This window comes from Larimichthys crocea, chromosome VI (assembly GCF_000972845.2).
Source record: "Larimichthys crocea isolate SSNF chromosome VI, L_crocea_2.0, whole genome shotgun sequence".
NCBI classification, from domain to species: domain Eukaryota; kingdom Metazoa; phylum Chordata; class Actinopteri; family Sciaenidae; genus Larimichthys; species Larimichthys crocea.
Genome location: NC_040016.1, coordinates 25449366 through 25467944, shown reverse-complemented (window position 1 = coordinate 25467944; position 18579 = coordinate 25449366). Strand labels below are relative to the sequence as shown.

At 40.9% G+C, this 18579-nt stretch overlaps 1 protein-coding gene across 2 annotated transcripts in view; it reads right to left on the bottom strand.

Annotated features, from left to right (window-relative positions):
• raly (RALY heterogeneous nuclear ribonucleoprotein) overlaps nucleotides 1-18579 on the bottom strand; it is a 119035-nt gene that overhangs the window by 9522 nt on the left and 90934 nt on the right. For both annotated transcript variants that reach the window (XM_027278954.1, XM_027278955.1), the window contains exons 7-9: nucleotides 14082-14201; nucleotides 7355-7545; nucleotides 6283-6330 (exon numbers count right to left, since the gene is read on the bottom strand). In XM_027278954.1, coding sequence (XP_027134755.1) covers nucleotides 6286-6330; nucleotides 7355-7545; nucleotides 14082-14201 — 356 coding nt within the window. In that variant the 3' untranslated portion in view covers nucleotides 6283-6285. The remainder of the gene's footprint in view (nucleotides 1-6282; nucleotides 6331-7354; nucleotides 7546-14081; nucleotides 14202-18579) is intronic.

The following is an 18579-nucleotide window of genomic DNA, read 5'->3' as shown; positions in this document are numbered from 1 at the left end:
TTCCTCCAGAAATGTTCCCGCCTTTTTAACATGGCAGTCTATGAGGCTGTGGATGGGTGTTGGTGGCGCATCTTTGTGTGTTACGCCAAAACTATAAGGCTGACAGCTTAGCAGACGAATGTGAGTGAGAAGACAATTTTCCTACGTTTCTATGTATAAATCATGTCTGTAGTGGGGCATTTGAGGCCACGGTAGTCGAATACGTTTTATTTTTTCACTGATTTTTCTCTCTGTTCCTCACCTAGCTGATGATGTCATCCACTGTAGCTCAAACATTCCGCCACATACACACCCATTATAAACCCAGAAATTTGAGTAAAAACCTGCTCAGCTTTAAGCCTTGATAGTTTAAAAACGGTAAAAGCTGTCGATGAGTGAAGTGAATCACTGAAGAAGCTCTCACCAACCACTAAAAGTCTTCTTACGTGGACACTCTTTCTTCTTCTCCTTACAGCTTTCTCTATCACTGTCCACCCCACAGAGTCTGCTGGTCCAAAACCTCTCTGGTACAAACACTAACACTTCTTTGGTGTGCCAAACTCACAGTCTGGATAGCCAGGCTAACAAACTGAGCTAACATGAGCTAACAGCAGCTACAGCTGTCACGCAGTTTACTTCACTGTCCATCATAAACTCTGTAAATCACAGAGAGTTGAGGCGGAGCAGCCGGAGGACATCAGAGGGAAAACCAGAAAACATTTCCTCCATAAAATATGATCCAGTTTCACCAGAATCAGTGAAATAGTTGCTGCTGTGTGACTTAGTGCCGTAAAGCGTTACGTAGAGCTGATCTATTTTCCTAAACCTGGGATTCAGAGTTCATGTCACTTGACAGACACAAGAAAGTACGTGTCCAGTTCTTGCTGTTGTTCTCTCGTGGCAGATCTTCACACTTTCCCATTATATTTGGACTCAACAGATAATCTCTGTGAGGGAGAGGCATAAAGTGCTGTGGGCCCCCTTTTCTGGAAGACCTTGAATTAAAAGCAGACAGTCTGCCCGGTGAGGATCTAAAGGTTGAGTACTTAGATGAGTTAGAAAGAGAGAAATTCAGAGAAGGAAGCACAGACCCAGGGTGTACGTCAGGTATGTGAAAAAGAAGCAGACATGACATTCCTGCTTTTCGATTCAATCTCTTTGAATCACCTGATAGCAGCACAGTGACTCTCTTTAACTCTAAGAGCTAAAAGTTTAAAGCTTTTAGTTTCCCTTTAAAACCACCATTGTTGTTTTTGTTTGTTTGTATACTGGAGTATTGTAACAAAACGTAATTTCCCTGTGGGATTATAAAGTATTTCTGATTCTGATTAGAGCAGGTTTCAGGAAACCAACATGATAACATCAACATTAGTCAACCTCCATAAATCCCCACAGGCAGCGGGTTTAGCAACCAGGCTTCACTCAGTCCCCATCAACTCCACGTCTTTGCCAATTTTCAATTTTCAATTCAACGAACCGCCAATATGGAGCCACCACACTCTCACCTTCACATCTATGGGTGACAGGATTGATTTAATTTTTTTTACTTATATTGACCAAAATGCAACCACATAGAGATGATGGAGTGATGGACAGAAAAGGGAATAGTTGCTCCAGGAGGTGAACTGCCACCCTTCAGCTACCGGTCCATGCTCCATACTGAGGTCCATGCTGGACTTGACTGGCCACCCTCTGGTTTCCAAGCCAAGCCCCTACAGACGTGAGCTACTGCCGGCGCATTCATCAGGTCCTCTACTAACCGCACAGAAATTAAGAAATTGAAACCTTCGATTTAAACAAAATAATACAACAATTACTTTGTTAGCAAACAAAAAGCTACAGCTTCCACAATCCCATGTCGATGAGTGAAGTGAATCACTGAAGAGAAGGCAAGAGTACCTACACTTTAAAGTTTAAATGAAGTCTCTCTGTGAAAGTATGCCAGAGCAGTTCATTGTTGAAAATGTCTGTTGAATTTTTTTTTCAGACATTCCCATTCATTCCTACAAGAAATTTTCTCTTAGAAAAGTAATAACACTCGATTCGGGATGAAAACGCACGTTTCGATATATAATTTGTTGGGGTCCTCTCACTGCTGCGGGACGCATTAATCGGCGAAAAAGGGCGGAAGATGAATAATAGGTAGGAACAAACCCACAGAAGATTTATAGTTGACTCATGTCGGGGGCACTCGTCACTAACTAGTAAGCCAACAACTTTGCTAACAGCCAATCATCATCCAGGTCCCCAGCAGCAGCTGATATCACTGCCTAGTCCAGCAGCAGTCAGCCCAGCTCGGCGTCTGTCTTTCAGCCTTTTATTTCACCAAGCTCTCACCAACCACTAAAAGTCTTCTTACGTGGACACTCTTTCTTCTTCTTCTTCTTATAGTTTTCTCCATCACTGTCCTCCGCACAAAGTCTGCTGAACAGCGGTTACATTACCAGCTTGCCCAGCTCCTGTTCTGGCATGACACCGGCTCTGCTTCCTGTCAGCATTCCCCCATTCCACAGGCCTGAAAACCTCCTCTTCTTCTTCCCGGTGGTCCAAAACCTCTCTGGTATAAACACTAACACTTCCTTGGCGTGCCAAACTCACAGTCTGGATAGCCAGGCTAACAAACTGAGCTAACGTGAGCTAACAGCAGCTACAGCTGTCAGCAGTTTACTTCACTGTCCATCATAAACTCTGTAAATCACAGAGAGTTGAGGCGGAGCAGCCGGAGGACATCAGAGGGAAAACCAGAAAACATTTCCTCCATAAAATATGATCCAGTTTCACCAGAATCAGTGAAATAGTTGCTGCTGTGTGACTTAGTGCCGTAAAGCGCTACGTAGAGCTGATCTATTTTCCTAAACCTGGGATTCAGAGTTCATGTCACTTGACAGACACAAGAAAGTACGTGTCCAGTTCTTGCTGTTGTTCTCTCGTGGCAGATCTTCACATCTTTCACATTATATTTGGACTCAACAGATAATCTCTGTGAGGGAGAGGCATAAAGTGCTGTGGGCCCCTTTTCTTGGAAAGACCTTGAATTAAAAGCAGACAGTCTGCCCGGTGAGGATCTAAAGGTTGAGTACTTAGATGAGTTAGAAAGAGAGAAATTCAGAGAAGGAAGCACAGACCCAGGGTGTGTACGTCAGGTATGTGAAAAAGAAGCAGACATGACATTCCTGCTTTTCAGATTCAATCTCTTTGAATCACCTGATAGCAGCACAGTGACTCTCTTTTAACTCTAAGAGCTAAAAGTTTAAAGCTTTTAGTTTCCCTTTAAAACCACCATTGTTGTTTTTGTTTGTTTGTATACTGGAGTATTGTAACAAAACGTAATTTCCCTGTGGGATTATTAAAGTATTTCTGATTCTGATTAGGAGCAGGTTTCAGGAAACCAACATGATTAACATCAACATTAGTCAACCTCCATAAATCCCCACAGGCAGCTGGTTTTAGCAACCAGGCTTCACTCAGTCCCCATCAACTCCACGTCTTTGCCAATTTTCAATTTTCAATTCAAGAACCGCCAATATGGAGCCACCACACTCTCACCTTCACATCTATGGGTGACAGGATTGATTTAATTTTTTTTACTTATATTGGACCAAAATGCAACCACATAGAGATGATGGAGTGATGGACAGAAAAGGGAATAGTTGCTCCAGGAGGTGAACTGCCACCCCTTCAGCTACCTGTCCATGCTCCATACTGAGGTCCATGCTGGACTTGAACTGGCCACCCTCTGGTTTCCAAGCCAAGCCCCTACAGACTGAGCTACTGCCGGCGCATTCATCAGGTCCTCTACTACCGCACATGAAATTAGAAATTGAAACCTTCGATTTAAACAAAATAATACAACAATTACTTTGTTAGCAAACAAAAAGCTACAGCTTCCACCATCCCAATCTGGTTTCTTCCACTCCAAACTTCTACAATGCTCATTCCTCTCAGTCCTGCCGTTAAAATAAATATTTCTGAAGTAGCTGCAGCCCCTCAACTCGCCCAAGGCTTACCACTTACCACTGAACCACTCCACATACTGGGAGGGACATTTTCTTATGTAACAAAACGCACAAGTTCCCCATTTGACTTCAGCTTTCCATATCTGACATTGCAGATCTGCCAGGTTGTTTAAAACATCTGTCATACCTACCAGGACCTGTTACTGGGAAGAGCAAAGACTGTTTATGCTGTTGGTAACCATATTGCATTTGATTCCTTATTTACTTCATCATGCTTTATATTAACTTTGTTCTTTGATATTTAATAAACGTATATTACTTCAAAATTTCCTAAATAAAAATCTAAATATCAAATTTAATGCCAGAAAAACAATTATTGAAACAATTTATTTTAAATTCTCTGGCAACAAACTCCTCATGTTTCATATGAAAAAGCTTAATAAGGTATTCATATTTGGTGGTACAATTTCTGAGTCTTTAAGTTAATGAATGCTATGACGTCCTGTTCAAAAAAGCAGCAGGACTGCAGTGATCAGACAGAACGGCCTCAACCTCAGAGGAGAAAAAGAAGTTTCTCTACAGGGAGCAATATGAAAACAGCTTATTTGCTGTGAACTTTGAGTGGCGTGATCGAGTTCACAAGCTGGACTCAAATCCACATTTCTGGAAGAACTTGGTATGCGGTGCAGCCATGCAGAGGCCAAGTTGTTTTAGTTCCCATTTCTTGCCAAAGCAATTTGCTTCTTTGTTTAACTCAGACGATCAGTTGTAGAGATACTCTAATAACCACCTGGTTCAAACACTGAGAGGCCTCTTTTGACTGATATCGGCGTAGATTATCAAAGACAAGCTGGGTGGGCGATTATAAAAATATACTTCTACGTTTCAGGTGTTCCTTGTAAATGTTTTTTTTATTTTTTCTGCAAGACTTTGAGATTTCCTCTGCTGAGGCTGCTGCTGCTTATACAGAGAAGATGACTTTTCATTTGAAAACATTAAAAAACCTTACATTTAAAATGTTAAAAGTGAAACTAAAATCTAATCTAACAAGCTGTGACATTGTTCATCAGAACAATTGATCTGTATAATATGATTGAAATGATCATGAAGAGAAATTTAAACAGGAACAGAGTGAATTTGTGACGTCAGAGGGATCAGAGCTCAATTCAAACCAGATCTTTGACTTTGAGCTGTTCAAACTTTGGATGTTTTCTGTAGATTCACAGAGGCATGTGTGTGTGTATGTTCAGCTGCATATGCAGGGTCGCTGTGGCTCGGGGGCAGAGCGGGTCGTCCACCAATAAGAAAATCAGCGGTTCGATCCCCTGTTCCTCCAGGCTGCATGTCGAAGAGTCCTTGTCCTCCAAGATACTGAACCCCAAATTGCAAATTGTGGAATGTGAATGAATGGTTAGTTCCTAAAACTGATGAGCAGGTGGCACCTGGCAGCCAGTGCCATCAGTGTATGAATGTGTGTGAATGGGTGAATGAGATATGTAGAGTACGTAAGTACCTAATTTGAAACTGGATCAAATTTGATGATGTCACAAGTGTCCCAACTTTTTAACAAATGCCCTTACTTCCCACAAATGTCCCGACCTTGCACAAACCATGAAATGTCCTTCTTCTTTCTTATAAACAGTAAAATAAACTTCTACAATCTATAGCTGCTGTTAGCTAATGACAGGATGGATCGGGAAAGTCAAAGAGTCAAACTGGCCTCTCCTTCACCACCAAGATCCTTAACCTCCAAATACTCCAGTAGTTCAGCAGCAGCTCAGTTGGACAACTTCAAGTGTGAGTGTGATCAAGGCATTCTTGACGTAGAGATTCTGGCTCTCTGCAGTACATCTCTGGTTTACTGTACCGCTTCATCGAAGTTTTTAAAAAGTGAATATGACTGATCATTTCTTTAGCCTTGAAGTCGAGGTTGATTTATGTCCGCTTTGCCCCTTCAAAGCGTTACAGTGAGTTTCACACACAATCACACGAGATAATTTCAAACCTGTTTGATATGAATCTGGACTGAACGTCACTGCTTCACCCTGTACGAGCTGAGTGAGATGCTAACAAAATGCGAGACAAATCTACCAGGAGGACATTTTTACCAGAGGACTTCAGACGGATCGCGGTTCAGTGATGCAGAGCAATCTGTTTCAGGCAATAAACTCAACTTTAAACATGATAAACCTAACTGCGCGGGCGTGTTTCAAAGAAACGTCTGCTTTCACAGCTGCTGAAAGTCAGAATGTTATGTTCCTGGTTTTATGTTGGTGTGCGATTGAAGAGAAAATAAACTGTGAAATGTCTCCTCACGTACGTGATGCAACAAAAAACAAACACTCACCTCTCATGGGTGAAGGGAGTCCATCTCTGATGATAGGCGACTGTTCTCCTGAACAAAACAACAGAAGAAAAGACGTCACAACACAGACATAAATATGTTCTGCAAGTATTCAGTGAAACTGGCCTCAGATTATGGTTATGTAAAACAGGGAAAGGCTGGAATTTGGAATATTTTCATACGGATTTTTGTTTCTGTGTTATTTACGGCAAATGTCTTCAGAGTCAAGTCAGTTTATCTGCCATCTGTAGACAAGTTCTCTGGAATTAGAAGGGAGGAGCACATTGAATACCACGAGAAACAAGCGCAACAGAGCGTCAAATACGGTATGAAGTGTATAACCTCACAAATAATCCATCAAGTACGCGATTACAACTTTTTTTTTCTTGCTATAAACAACTGCCGATCAGCCAAAACATTATGCTATATGAGATATAATTCCACCACAAGTGAACATTTTGACCTCATGGAAGAAGAGAACAAGAACCAAACAGCTCTTGTTGGGGTGTTTCCAGTCTGCGGTGGTCAGTACAATCAAGAGGTCCAAGGAAGGAAAGAGTTGAACTAGCAGTAGGGTGCATGTGGGGCGTGAGAGCTGCTCCACCAAACGAGCTGCTGTAGCTCAAACTACTGAAAAAGTTAATGCTGGTACCGATAAAGGTGTCAGAACACACAGTGGTCATGTGAGCATCAGAACTGGACCACCGAGCAATGGAAGATGGTGGCCTGGTCTGATGAACCATGTTTCATGTTGCTGCGGACGTCTTGGTCCATGCCTCAGTTATGCTGTGATAAGCCTCGACTGCTGAGCTCTTCTGTTCATGTCCCATTGATGCATGTTCCTAATTTAGCTTCTTCTCTGGAGTTTTTCTGCTCTCTTGTCTTGTAGGTTCTCGTGCATCGCAGCTATGCCAAGATTGGTGATTGGTCGCGTTTGTCTGTCTGTACACAACTTTCCGCTCCCAGTTAAGATGCCAAACCATAAAAACAACATGCCAGACTGGAGTTTTATTTATTTTTCATTGAGAGCTCCACACGTCAGAGCTCTCTCTCTTTCCCTCACAGGTGTAAATACCGGCATATGGTCGTGGATGTTGTCCTGCGTGTGCTCTCCCTCCTCCTCTTCCTCCTCTTCCTCCTCCTCGTCTTCCTCCTCTTCAGCTTCGCTGTTCTGTCTGTGCTCCTCCTCGTCCTCCAGCTCTGAGCTCGACTCCTCGTCTTCCTGCCACGCCTCCTCGCTCTTACACTCCTCTGCCTTCCTCAGCTCTGCACGAACACACACAGACACAAAAACATGAATATTAGAAAACTGTATGAAATGACATGGAAGTTCTAATCCATGGAGCTTCCTTGTTTCCAGGAGAGCCTGATTTGATGTATTGATTAAGAGTTGACTGATTTTTATTAATTTTTAAAAGGCTGAATACTTTAACTTAGCCTCCTCCCTCCAGACGGTGCTGTTAGTACTATTAGTCGGGTGATTCAGGCCTGGTGTGATGTGCATGACCTACAGTGTTAAGACTAAAGCTTGGGTCATTTCATTTTTGACTTCAAGGCAAGCTGAACCTTCCTTGGCTGGGAAATGAAGTGCCAAAAACTGTAATTCCTTGAACGTCCACTTGAGGCTGGCTCCAGAAGTGAGTCAGTCTCCATAAGTCCCCATGTCCAAATGTCCAACTTCACAGCAGAAATAAACATGTTTACAGCCTGGTACAAAAAACAGTTTTGGTCTCTGTAGCTAATTTCCCCGTTCATGACAACTGTGCTGAGGGTGAATTTATATACATTATATTATATATTCTGTTACTGGTGTTTTATAGTAGTCTGTTCATGATAGGTAAACTGGGATTCTTCTCAGACATTAATAACTTTAATAAAAACGCTCATTCTTGAGATGTGAATGATTTTGTGGCAAACAAAACATGAATTGTTCCCTTATATGGTGTAATACCAGTGCTTTATGATAATTTTCACATTTGTAGCAAAGAAAGGAATTACTGCTTACCTATTATTATCTTTACACATTAAGCTGTGAGGTCTGCGGCTTCCAACAAACAATGAGGGGAGTCCAGCCAATCTCATTAAAATAAATGGGTTAAGCCTCCAACTCGACCGAGCAAGGAACAATCTCTGGCACCGCCTGTGCACGAGAGCAACACCAGACCTCTGAATCGTTTGGCAAAATATCAGATGTCGGCAGCGATTCAGAGGCCTGGAATCAGGCTGTGCACACGCACACGCACACGCACGCACACGCACACACACACACACACACACACACAAACACACACACAAACACACACACCCTTTTTTCATACTCGTTTTTATATCTAAAGATGCATCCCAGGCTCCTGGTGCAGATACAAGTTCAGCGCTGAACTCCAGCTCCATGTGGCTACTTCTGCTTTTCAGCTCTGCGTCTCTTTTCTGTGATTTTTGTATTTTTACAGTTCGTTAGCATTTTTTTTCTCTGACAGTTACAGCTGTAAACATGTACGCTGAGCTTTTACTGCACAGCTGGAAACGGCATTTCTGAGTGCAACAAACTTTTCACTGGGATATGATGCATGAGGCTATATTTAAATGTATTTAATTAAGATATTGATCGGTTGTATGTGTGTATATAATGATATAATAAATAATAGAAACAATAAATATTTATGGGCCCCATTCTGTGTTTATGGGCTTCTGTTTCCACTTCTACGCAGATGACACTCTATTTAAGACTGTCCTTTGAAGTGACGTCTTAAAAACACCTGACTTTAACATGGAAGACCACTGTTTGCTTCCGGTTTCCTGATACAATCCTACATCGCTTTCTTTTAACTATGTCTAAGATTGTTCCCAAACCAAATCCATATGGTTATTATTGTAATCATGTTGACAAAGATGCCTAAGTCTTCGCAAAGTAGTCATTTAAACCCAAACCGAGATGTTTCCCTAACCTTTACCAAGTACTTTTCATTTAAATGACCTTTGTTTCCCTAACCTTTACCAAGTACTTTTCATTTAAATGACCTTTCCCTCAACCTAACCAAGTTGTTTTTGTGTCTAAACCTGACCAAACCTCAACCATAGTGTGGTCACATCATAACATAGGCAGATTTATTTTTCAACAGCACTAACAAGTGATTTCATCCTTGCTATAGGATGCTGTATCTCTGCTTCACCTGATTATTTGACTCCCGTCGACAATCTTGCAAAATTTCAGAAATTAGCAACTTTAAGGGGTCAAAGTTTTGTCTTGACTAAAATAAAGACACAACACTTATTTATAATTAAGAATATAAATGTTTGTATGTTTGTAATTCAATGCAACTTTAAAAAAAAACTGTATTCAAAGAAAGTGTTTTTTAATTTTACACTGTGTTTGACTGTGTCTGTCCTCAGCCTCGTGATATTTTACAATAAGCTCTTGTTTCTGCACCATGATCATACATTCAGAGGTCAGAATATACACTGATGACAAAATATTCCACTTAGTAAGTGCAAGCTGCTTTTCAGAGCTCTGAGCCTCAGGATGACCACACCCCCCTTCAGACTGTGCAGGTCCAGAAATCTGAAGTCTTCTTTACTGAATCACAGGCTGACAGCAGATGGGAGAAATATGTCTTTGTGTCCCTGTGGGCTCTTGTGTGTGCTGTTATCCTCGGCTTGTACTGTAATTATACTTAAGAGAGATATGAACAGATGTCAGACTGATGACTGCTCCTAACTGTATGCTCTTTTTTGTTTTGTGATCTTTAGTTTTGCTTTGGTATGTAGGAATAATTACCCTGTTTTTGATATGATTTTTATTTCTCATGTGTGTTAAAAACTTATCTATCTACTTATCCAGCTGACATTCGGTGAGAGGGGGAGTACACCCTGGAGAAGTTGCCAGTTCATCACACAGAGAGACAAACACCTTATAGGCCCAAACCACCGTGAATAACAAATGACCTGATTTCCAGAGTGGTCTCAATACAGGAGTCCTGCCACACACGTCATGGAACTGCTGACGTGAAACTGAAATAAACAAATAACCCAAACAAAAAACTTGGAAACACTGAAATATTTTTGAAAATGCTGCTCAGGCGTATCCTGCACATGAACCTCTCCTCACATAAATACCTCCGTCTTTTCTCAGGTTGCCCAATAAACCAAAAAATGCTCAACGTGCCAGAAGAAATAAATATCCAGTTTATTACTTCGAATCAAGTATGTTCTTTCTTTAGATGATATTTTTGTCTCAATCTAATATAAATCACTGATTTTTTTTTTTTTAACTTCAGTTATGAACAAACCAACAAAAAGACAAATCAGAGCTCTCAATTTAAACAGGTCCAAAGATAAAATGGAAATATTTGTTAAATACATTCTCATGCGTCGTGGCCTGGTGTTCATTGATGTCTTCATCAAGCCGTGTTCAGTGTCATTTCTGTGCAAACATATTATTGGTCTGATTTGGCCCTGAGCAACTTTCATGACTTTACTGTTGCTGCACGGTACGATAATCTCGACTTCCAATGACCATCTGCGTCACTGTATGCTTCAGGAAAACCTGAAGAAAAGCTCAGGACGGATATGTGCAGCTCTACTTTCTCTGCTTTGCCACCTGGGAAACGAGAATCACTGCATGCTTGATGAACACTTCATCGCACAGGCACATTACATGTAGAGTTATGTGCTGAACACTGTTAGTTTTGTGGTTTGTTGTGTGTATTCATGGCAGATTTTTTCATAATACCTAAAATACAAATGTTGTTACTTTGTTATAATTTATATTTTTGTGAAATCTATTTGCACAGAAATGTTTCTCATCTTATCTCGAGTCTCATGGCGGCACTTTGTCAAAGTCTGAATCGATGGAAAATGGAGCAGTATTGACAAAAACCGTTCACACATCATTGTTTCTTCTGTTAAAGCCTCCTCAGCTTTAAATTTTGTTACACAATTTTCTAAATATATTGAGCAATAATTTCAAAGAATATTTACAAATTTCAGATGCTGTATAGCACAAATAAAAGATTTGCCAAGATTTTGATTTAGTTGAGTGGAGGAATGTGGAGCCGAGCAGATAATTTCCATTTTCAAAAGAAATAAACGAATAAATCTTGAATTTATTGATAATGGAATAATAAAATAAAAAAAATCCACAGTCCGTTTTTCTTTTGGCTTTTCCTTGCACACGCTTTCTTTCCACTGGCAGTATCAGCAGGCACGAGTTAGGCCTGATTTACAGTCTAAGGCGAATAAAGATGTGGCCTCAGTGACTTCTTCATTTACGACTGAGACATCAAAAAACACAACGCATGTCTTCAGAGGACAACGCAGGAAGTAATATCACTGAGATCAAATATATTTCATGTCATTTCCTGCTCGTTTCGCTTGATGTGACAATTCTATTATTTCTCCTGAGGACACATGGCTGCCAGAGAGTTTCTGATAAGGAAGTGAGACTCTATCATCCATCCATCCATTTACCATAACTGTTTATTTCTTTATCAAGGTCTTGGAGGGCTGGAGACGATCCTGGCTGACAATGGGCAAGAGGCGTGGACACAGAAATTATCTTTAGATAGTATTCAGTAAGATTAGAGCTGGTTTGATCAGATTGGTTCAAATAATCAAGTGTTCATATCATCGACGCACCAATCACCATCTCATTTGTGACTGATTGAGGTAGCAACCTGCTATATTCAATAACTCTTTCTATGGGAGCCTGGTGGCAGCAGTTGGGGCAGTTGAGAGTTGTCAATCTTCCTCCATCTCTTCAGGACCTGAGCTCCTCCAGGATACAGATGTGCAGAAAGGATTGTGGCTAAACTTTCTGAAACACTTCCCTCCGACAGGAGAGTGCTGACCATCCAAAACATCACGCTACAAAAACTACACGCAGACATTTTAAAAACATACTGCATATATATTTATATCATATAGTTTTATTTTCCTTATGTTTTTACCTCGCAGTGGTTAGTACTGTCACCTCAAGAAGCTGGGGCCTTTCTGTGTTTTCTTCCCACAATCCAAACACATGCACCTAACAGGTTAATCGGTCACTCTTAGACATCTTATTCAATGGCCTGTAAGTGTGAATGGCTGTTTGTCTCTATGTGTGTTTGTCTCTGTGATGAGCTGGCACCCTTTCCACGGTGTACCCCGCCTGTCACACTAAGTCAGCTGGGATAAGCTCCAGCTCCAGCGTGACCCTGATGAGGAGAAGCTGTTACAGATGATGAATAGATGAAGGATGTTCTTACTTTATGTGTATTATGCACTAAAACACCAAGACAAATCTGCTTCTGGACACAGTTCTGACGCTGATCTGAAGGAGCCTTTATACCATCATCATCATTATCATTCCATGAAGAATGGTGTGCCTCTCTCTGGTAGAGGTCGGAGCCTTGGGGAATTTCTAACAAGGATCACTGAAGAGGTTGTTTTAAACCTTTCATTTGTTTCTCCCACACACACACAGCTGGTGGATTTCACTTCGATGAACTTCAAATCCTGACACTGATCATCCTGATCTGCCTCCTCAGTGACGTCAGGAGAATCATTGTTGGGATTCGTTGTCTCCAAACCCTTTAAACACTTTAAAAGGATGGGTTTTGGACAGTTTTCTCACGGATTTCATATTTCACCAGTATGTAACTTGAAGCACCTGCCAAGATTTGAGCGTCCTTCAGCTCCTTTGCATGCGAGAGCAACAGAGCGCCTCTCGAAACTGCTGGGATGCAGCCAGAGTGCCGTCGTTCCCAAAGAATCTCTGCAGCAATTAGCCGTTCATCATTTCATCATTTAGTATGCATGTTCTGGCCATTTTTTCACTCAAAAGATATTTAGTTGTTGAGATTAAAACTGGTTTGAACTTTTAGGGGTGTCGCCCCGTGTTCAAAGGCTCAGTCCCTCTGCAGCAGCTCAGGGTTCGAATCCGACCTGTGGCTCTTCAAGCTGTCTATCATAATAAAAATACTCCATACTAAGGCTGACAAAAACTTTAAATTCATACTGAACTTACATTGTATTAATATAAAAGAAATATCACTATGATATTAATGACATTCAAATTTAAAAATCCTTTTCCTCTTCATGCTCTTCAGGTTCCTTGTGGTTCCTACGGTTTCCAAAAGTAGATTGGGAGTCAGAGCCTTCAGCTATCAAGCTCCTCTCCACTGAAAGCAGCTCACAACCAACCACAGAGTCGCCCTAAGACGTTCCTTCTTGATAGAGCTTATAGCTTGGGCTGGCTCAGGAGGTCTGAACCATCCCTTAGTTACTCACTTAGACTGTTATGGGACTTCCCATGATGGTTTCTCGTCTTGTAGGCTCTCATGTTTGTGGCTACGCCTAGATCGGGAATTGCTACTGTGGTCCTGCTTGACGTCCACTAAAACACTTTTGATATCAAGCTTCTGCTTGAGGTTTCTACCTCTTAAAGGAAGTTCTTCCTTGCAACTGTCGACTGTCCTAGTGGAATTGTTGGTTCTCTGTAAATTAAATTTTAAAGAGTACGGTCCAGACCTGATTTAAGTGGAAAGAGTCATGAGATTACTTCTGATTTGTTGCTAGAAATAAAATTGATTTGGATCTCATAACTCACAATACTGCCATTATATAATCATCTTGCTTCTGTTTCTTTGTTGCAACAAAACTATGCTTCAAACCGTCCCTTTGAGCAATCTTTCTCATGCGGACAGCAGAAGCTGGAGATCTAACCTCCTGCACCACGTACATACCCTGAGAAAGACACTTTCAGTGAGTGCTCTCATTACTCCCATCATAACTGAATTATTTGTGTGTGTGTGTGTGTGTGTCACCTGTGGTGGTGATGTGTGTGTCTTCTGTGATCTGCTCCAGTCTGCCCAGCAAAGCTTCGATGTTGGCTTTAATCTGAGTCAACTCTGACTTGATCGCCTGAAGCTCTGTACCTTTCACAGCTGGTAGAGAGACAGGGAGAAAGAAAGAGAGAGAGAGACATGTTAGCACTTTGTGGTTAATATGTCCGCAGACCTTCACAATCTACGAGTTAGGAGTCTTACAAATATAATGGCACATTATCATGCTGCACATTTCTGGATTCTGAAACAGAGTTTAGAGACACTGCAATGTTCAAATGTTTCTCCGGAGTCACTAACGGGTCTATTGTGAGCTGTAAAACCCTTTGCAAGCATGACACCAGCACTAGCCCTGAACTTTTAAAGCCCCATTGTGTAACTTCTCTATCATAAAAAAGATTTGAAATCATGTTGATGCTATACGCTGACTTGTAATCATATGAACGTCTGTTCTCACTCTATATACACTTTGTGTTGACGGCACACAGCAGCAACTATTTCACTGATTCTGGTGAAACTGGATCATATTTTATGGAGGAAATGTTTTCTGGTTTTCCCTCTGATGTCCTCCGGCTGTTCCGCCTCAACTCTCTGTGATTTACAGAGTTTATGATGGACAGTGAAGTAAACTGCTGACAGCTGTAGCTGCTGTTAGCTCAGTTTGTTAGCCATGCTGTGGGGTCAGAGCACCGGGGGAGTGTTATTGTTTGTACCACAGGAGGTTTGGGTAATAGAACCCGACCTCAGCAGCCTCTATGGAGATAATGGCAGAGGTGAAGAGAGTGAAGAGGACGCTGACTTTTAGTGGTTGGTGAGAGCTTGGTGAAATAAAAGGCTGAAAGACAGACGCCGAGCTGGGCTGACTGCTGCTGGACTAGGCAGTGATATTAGCTGCTGCTGTGGACCTGGATGATGATTGGCTGTCGAAAGTTGTTGACTCGCTAGTTTTTTAACATATGTTAAATGCAATCAGAACAAATACTCGAATACAGTTGTTTAATATTTAAAACAGTGTGTGTGTTTTTTTGTTTGTTGATTGTTTGATTTGTTTTTGAATGTGCGTATGGTCTTATAATGGTATAATGGTGTTATGCGTTATCTTTTCTGTGACAGCAGAAAGCTGTGGTCATATGTTGCCCTCTTGATGAGCATTTGTTTTGTCTCAAAATGAAAATTAAAACGAAAGTAAAAACAAAACAAACCAGTGGTTTTACACTCTGAAACTGGAGGTGCTGAATTACAAAAATACAATTTTCCATGCAGTCGTCCAACGTGGAAAAAAAAAGTTCATCTTCTGATCAGTTTCTGGAAAATGTGCCAACTGCATTTTTGAGTTTCTTGAGCAGAAGTGGAAAACTCAGCAGCAGAGTTCTCCTCTGGGAGCTCTCTGTGGGGAAAAGTGATGAACTAACTGCAAAGGTTAGACATCTTATTCACCTTTTTAGAACCGGAGCTCAGTTATTTCTTTGTATGTGTTATTTTGATCAAAAATCATGACAGCCTTTTGGTTTTGGTTTTCAAATGATTCACAACTTTATTATTTAGAAGAAGCTGCATCCGATTAGATTTCAAATACAGTCTATAAAACAGATTTTAAATGGTTTTAACAATATTAATAATATCAGATAATGACTTGTTATCTGTGGTGGTGTGATGAGTACATTAGTGGCAGCAGAGAACAACTGGAGCCAGGCAACACATCTGGTGGTTGCTTTTGGTTCACTACAATGAACTCACATCAATCTATTTGCACCTTTTCTAAACATTCACTTACTCCTTCCTTATTTCTTTCTCTCCACCTGTCTACTTCCTAGCTTCCTTTTCATCAGTTCATCTGTCCTTATTTATTTTGCTCTGTCTGTCTGAGCATCATCCCAGATTTTTTTACTCCGTCACCGATTTCTTTTTCTTTTTTTTTTCCTTGCTACCGTTCTCTCGCTCTTGTCTCATCTCCACATCTCTATTAGCTTGATGCCTTGATAGAAATGTCTCCATACAGGAAACCATCTGAGTTCAAACCAAACCAGCTGAGAGGCATCTGTCTTTTGATGGACAGTCATGCACTTGCAGACACACACCCACATCCACACCCACACACTCTCACAGGATAGTGCATACCACATTAAAAGCGACAATACAAAAACAATAAATAATACAAGTCCAAAGTACACACCTCAACTCTTTTAAATTGCATGAACATCAACATTAATGTTTAAGAGCTTTTATCACATCTGTCACCTATACTGTAGTATCTGGACCAACAATGGCAAAAGGTTGGCCGTCACTGCTTGTGCACTTGTGTCGCAAAACTGCGAAAAATTTCACATAGGAATAAATGGGGAAACCCCGAAAAAACAAACAAACAAACATTTTCAACAATGAACTGCTCTGGCATACTTTCACAGAGAGACTTCATTTAAACTTTAAAATGTAGGTACTCTTGCCTTCTCTTCTGGGATTCACTTCACTCATCGACAGCTTTTACCGTTTTTAAACTATCAAGGCTCAAAGTTGAGCAGGTTTTTACTCAAATTTCTGGGTTTATAATGGGTGTGTATGTGGCGGAATGTTTGCCCTAGAGTGGATGACATCATCAGCTAGAGTGAGGAGCCGAGAGAAAAATCAGTGAAAAAATAAAACGTATTCGACTACCGTGGCCTCAAATGCCCCACTACAGACATGATTTATACATAGAAACGTAGGAAAATTTGTCTTCTCACTCACATTCGTCTGCTAAAGCTGTCAGCCTTATAGTTTTGGCGTAACACACAAAGATGCGCCACCAACACCCATCCACAGCCTCATAGACTGCCATGTTAAAAAGGCGGGAACATTTCTGGAGGAAAGCAGAAGTAACGCTTCTTTGAATCGCTCTAAAGGTCACATTTCTTCACTTTATCAACACAAAATAACTATGTAGACGTTCAGGAAGGGCTCAGGATGCTCCCAGTGATTTCAGTTCAATGATTGGAAATACGGTTTGGCCAGAAATCCTTCCTGTTCGAGGGGTGGTCTCAGCATTTTCTCTCTCTCTCTGTCAGCATTTCCAACTGACATTCTAACAGGTGCAGTAACTGCTCTGCTGATTAGGGCCGGCAGTTGGTCCTGGTTGCTTGGCAACCTCAAGCCTACCTGAAGGAGGAGAGAGGGGAGGGGCTATTTTCAAAATAAAAGTCCCTTCAAAATAAAAGACTATATGTGTATTCAATAACTGCTCCGCTGATTTGGGCCGGCAGGCAGAAGCCCATTTTAGCAGTTATTGGCACTTAATTTGAACTTGTGTGTCTAAAATGACAGCGACAGCAGAGCAGACATGATAACTGCTGCTAACATTAGCGGCCAATGCTGAAATGAATGCTAATGCTAACTGCTAGCGCGTCAGCCACTAAGAATTAAATACATGCTAATGCTAACATGCTCAGACCCCCGGCAACAGCCCACTCGTCCCTCTCAAAATTTCTGCAGGAATTTTCTAGTTACCTCTAAAATGTTAATCTGTCACCAACATGGGCAGACCGAGAACATCAATCATTGTGATGCGAGCTCACGCTCTCTGTCCTCAGAGGTGCCACTGCTCATTCAGACAGCAGGAGCATATAATGCACCTGAAAACTGTGGGAACAGGAGCCCTTCAGTCTGCCAGAGATCCCACTGCTGAGGTGTCCTTGAACACTCACTGTCGAGGAGGCAGCAAGAGAGAAGGTGATGTTCCTTTAGGGAATAATTTAGGATACGTTCTTCAATGTAAATCAATAAATGATGTAATGCTCTTTAAGTTTCATTTTGTTTTTCATGAATTACACAAAATGAAAAAAATCTTTTATGAATCTCTGCAAATGCACTGCATATTTTAACAAATACAAAAATACAAATTTTTCCATTTATTTTGGCAATGCATGTTCTTATTTTTGGCGTGCTGCTTGATGTTCATGAAGTTTTATGAAATAACATAACACAACATTTTGCCAAGTAAAACTACATTGTCTTAAATCAACAAGTTGAGTTATTCATATTTGAACTGATAATGAAATGCATGTTTGTTTTTAAATGTTTGTTTGAAAAGTGTTGATCCATTCTGGTTTCAATTAATTGTCATAGTTGAAAATGACATGCGAGACTTGGCTGAGTAGATCTATAATGATACCCATAGGGAACACTAAGAGAGCAAATATGGAGCTGATGAGTTGTACTACTCTAACGTTATGATGCAAAGGTTAACAATTCGGGACTTTTGGCATTCAGTTTCTTATTACCCATAAAATCAAACCTGAGCTGCCAAATATCAAAAGAAGAGCTGCTGGCCAGTGCTAGAAGCGACGATCACATGGGTCACTTCAGAAAATATCAGGCTCTCCAAGTATCACCATCATGACTAACGTTGAAATAAAGTAGCGTAGTTTGACAGTAAATTACTGGCTAATAATTGCAGTAAATACACACCAATATATTGTAATTATTTCACAGTAATATAGATGAAAAT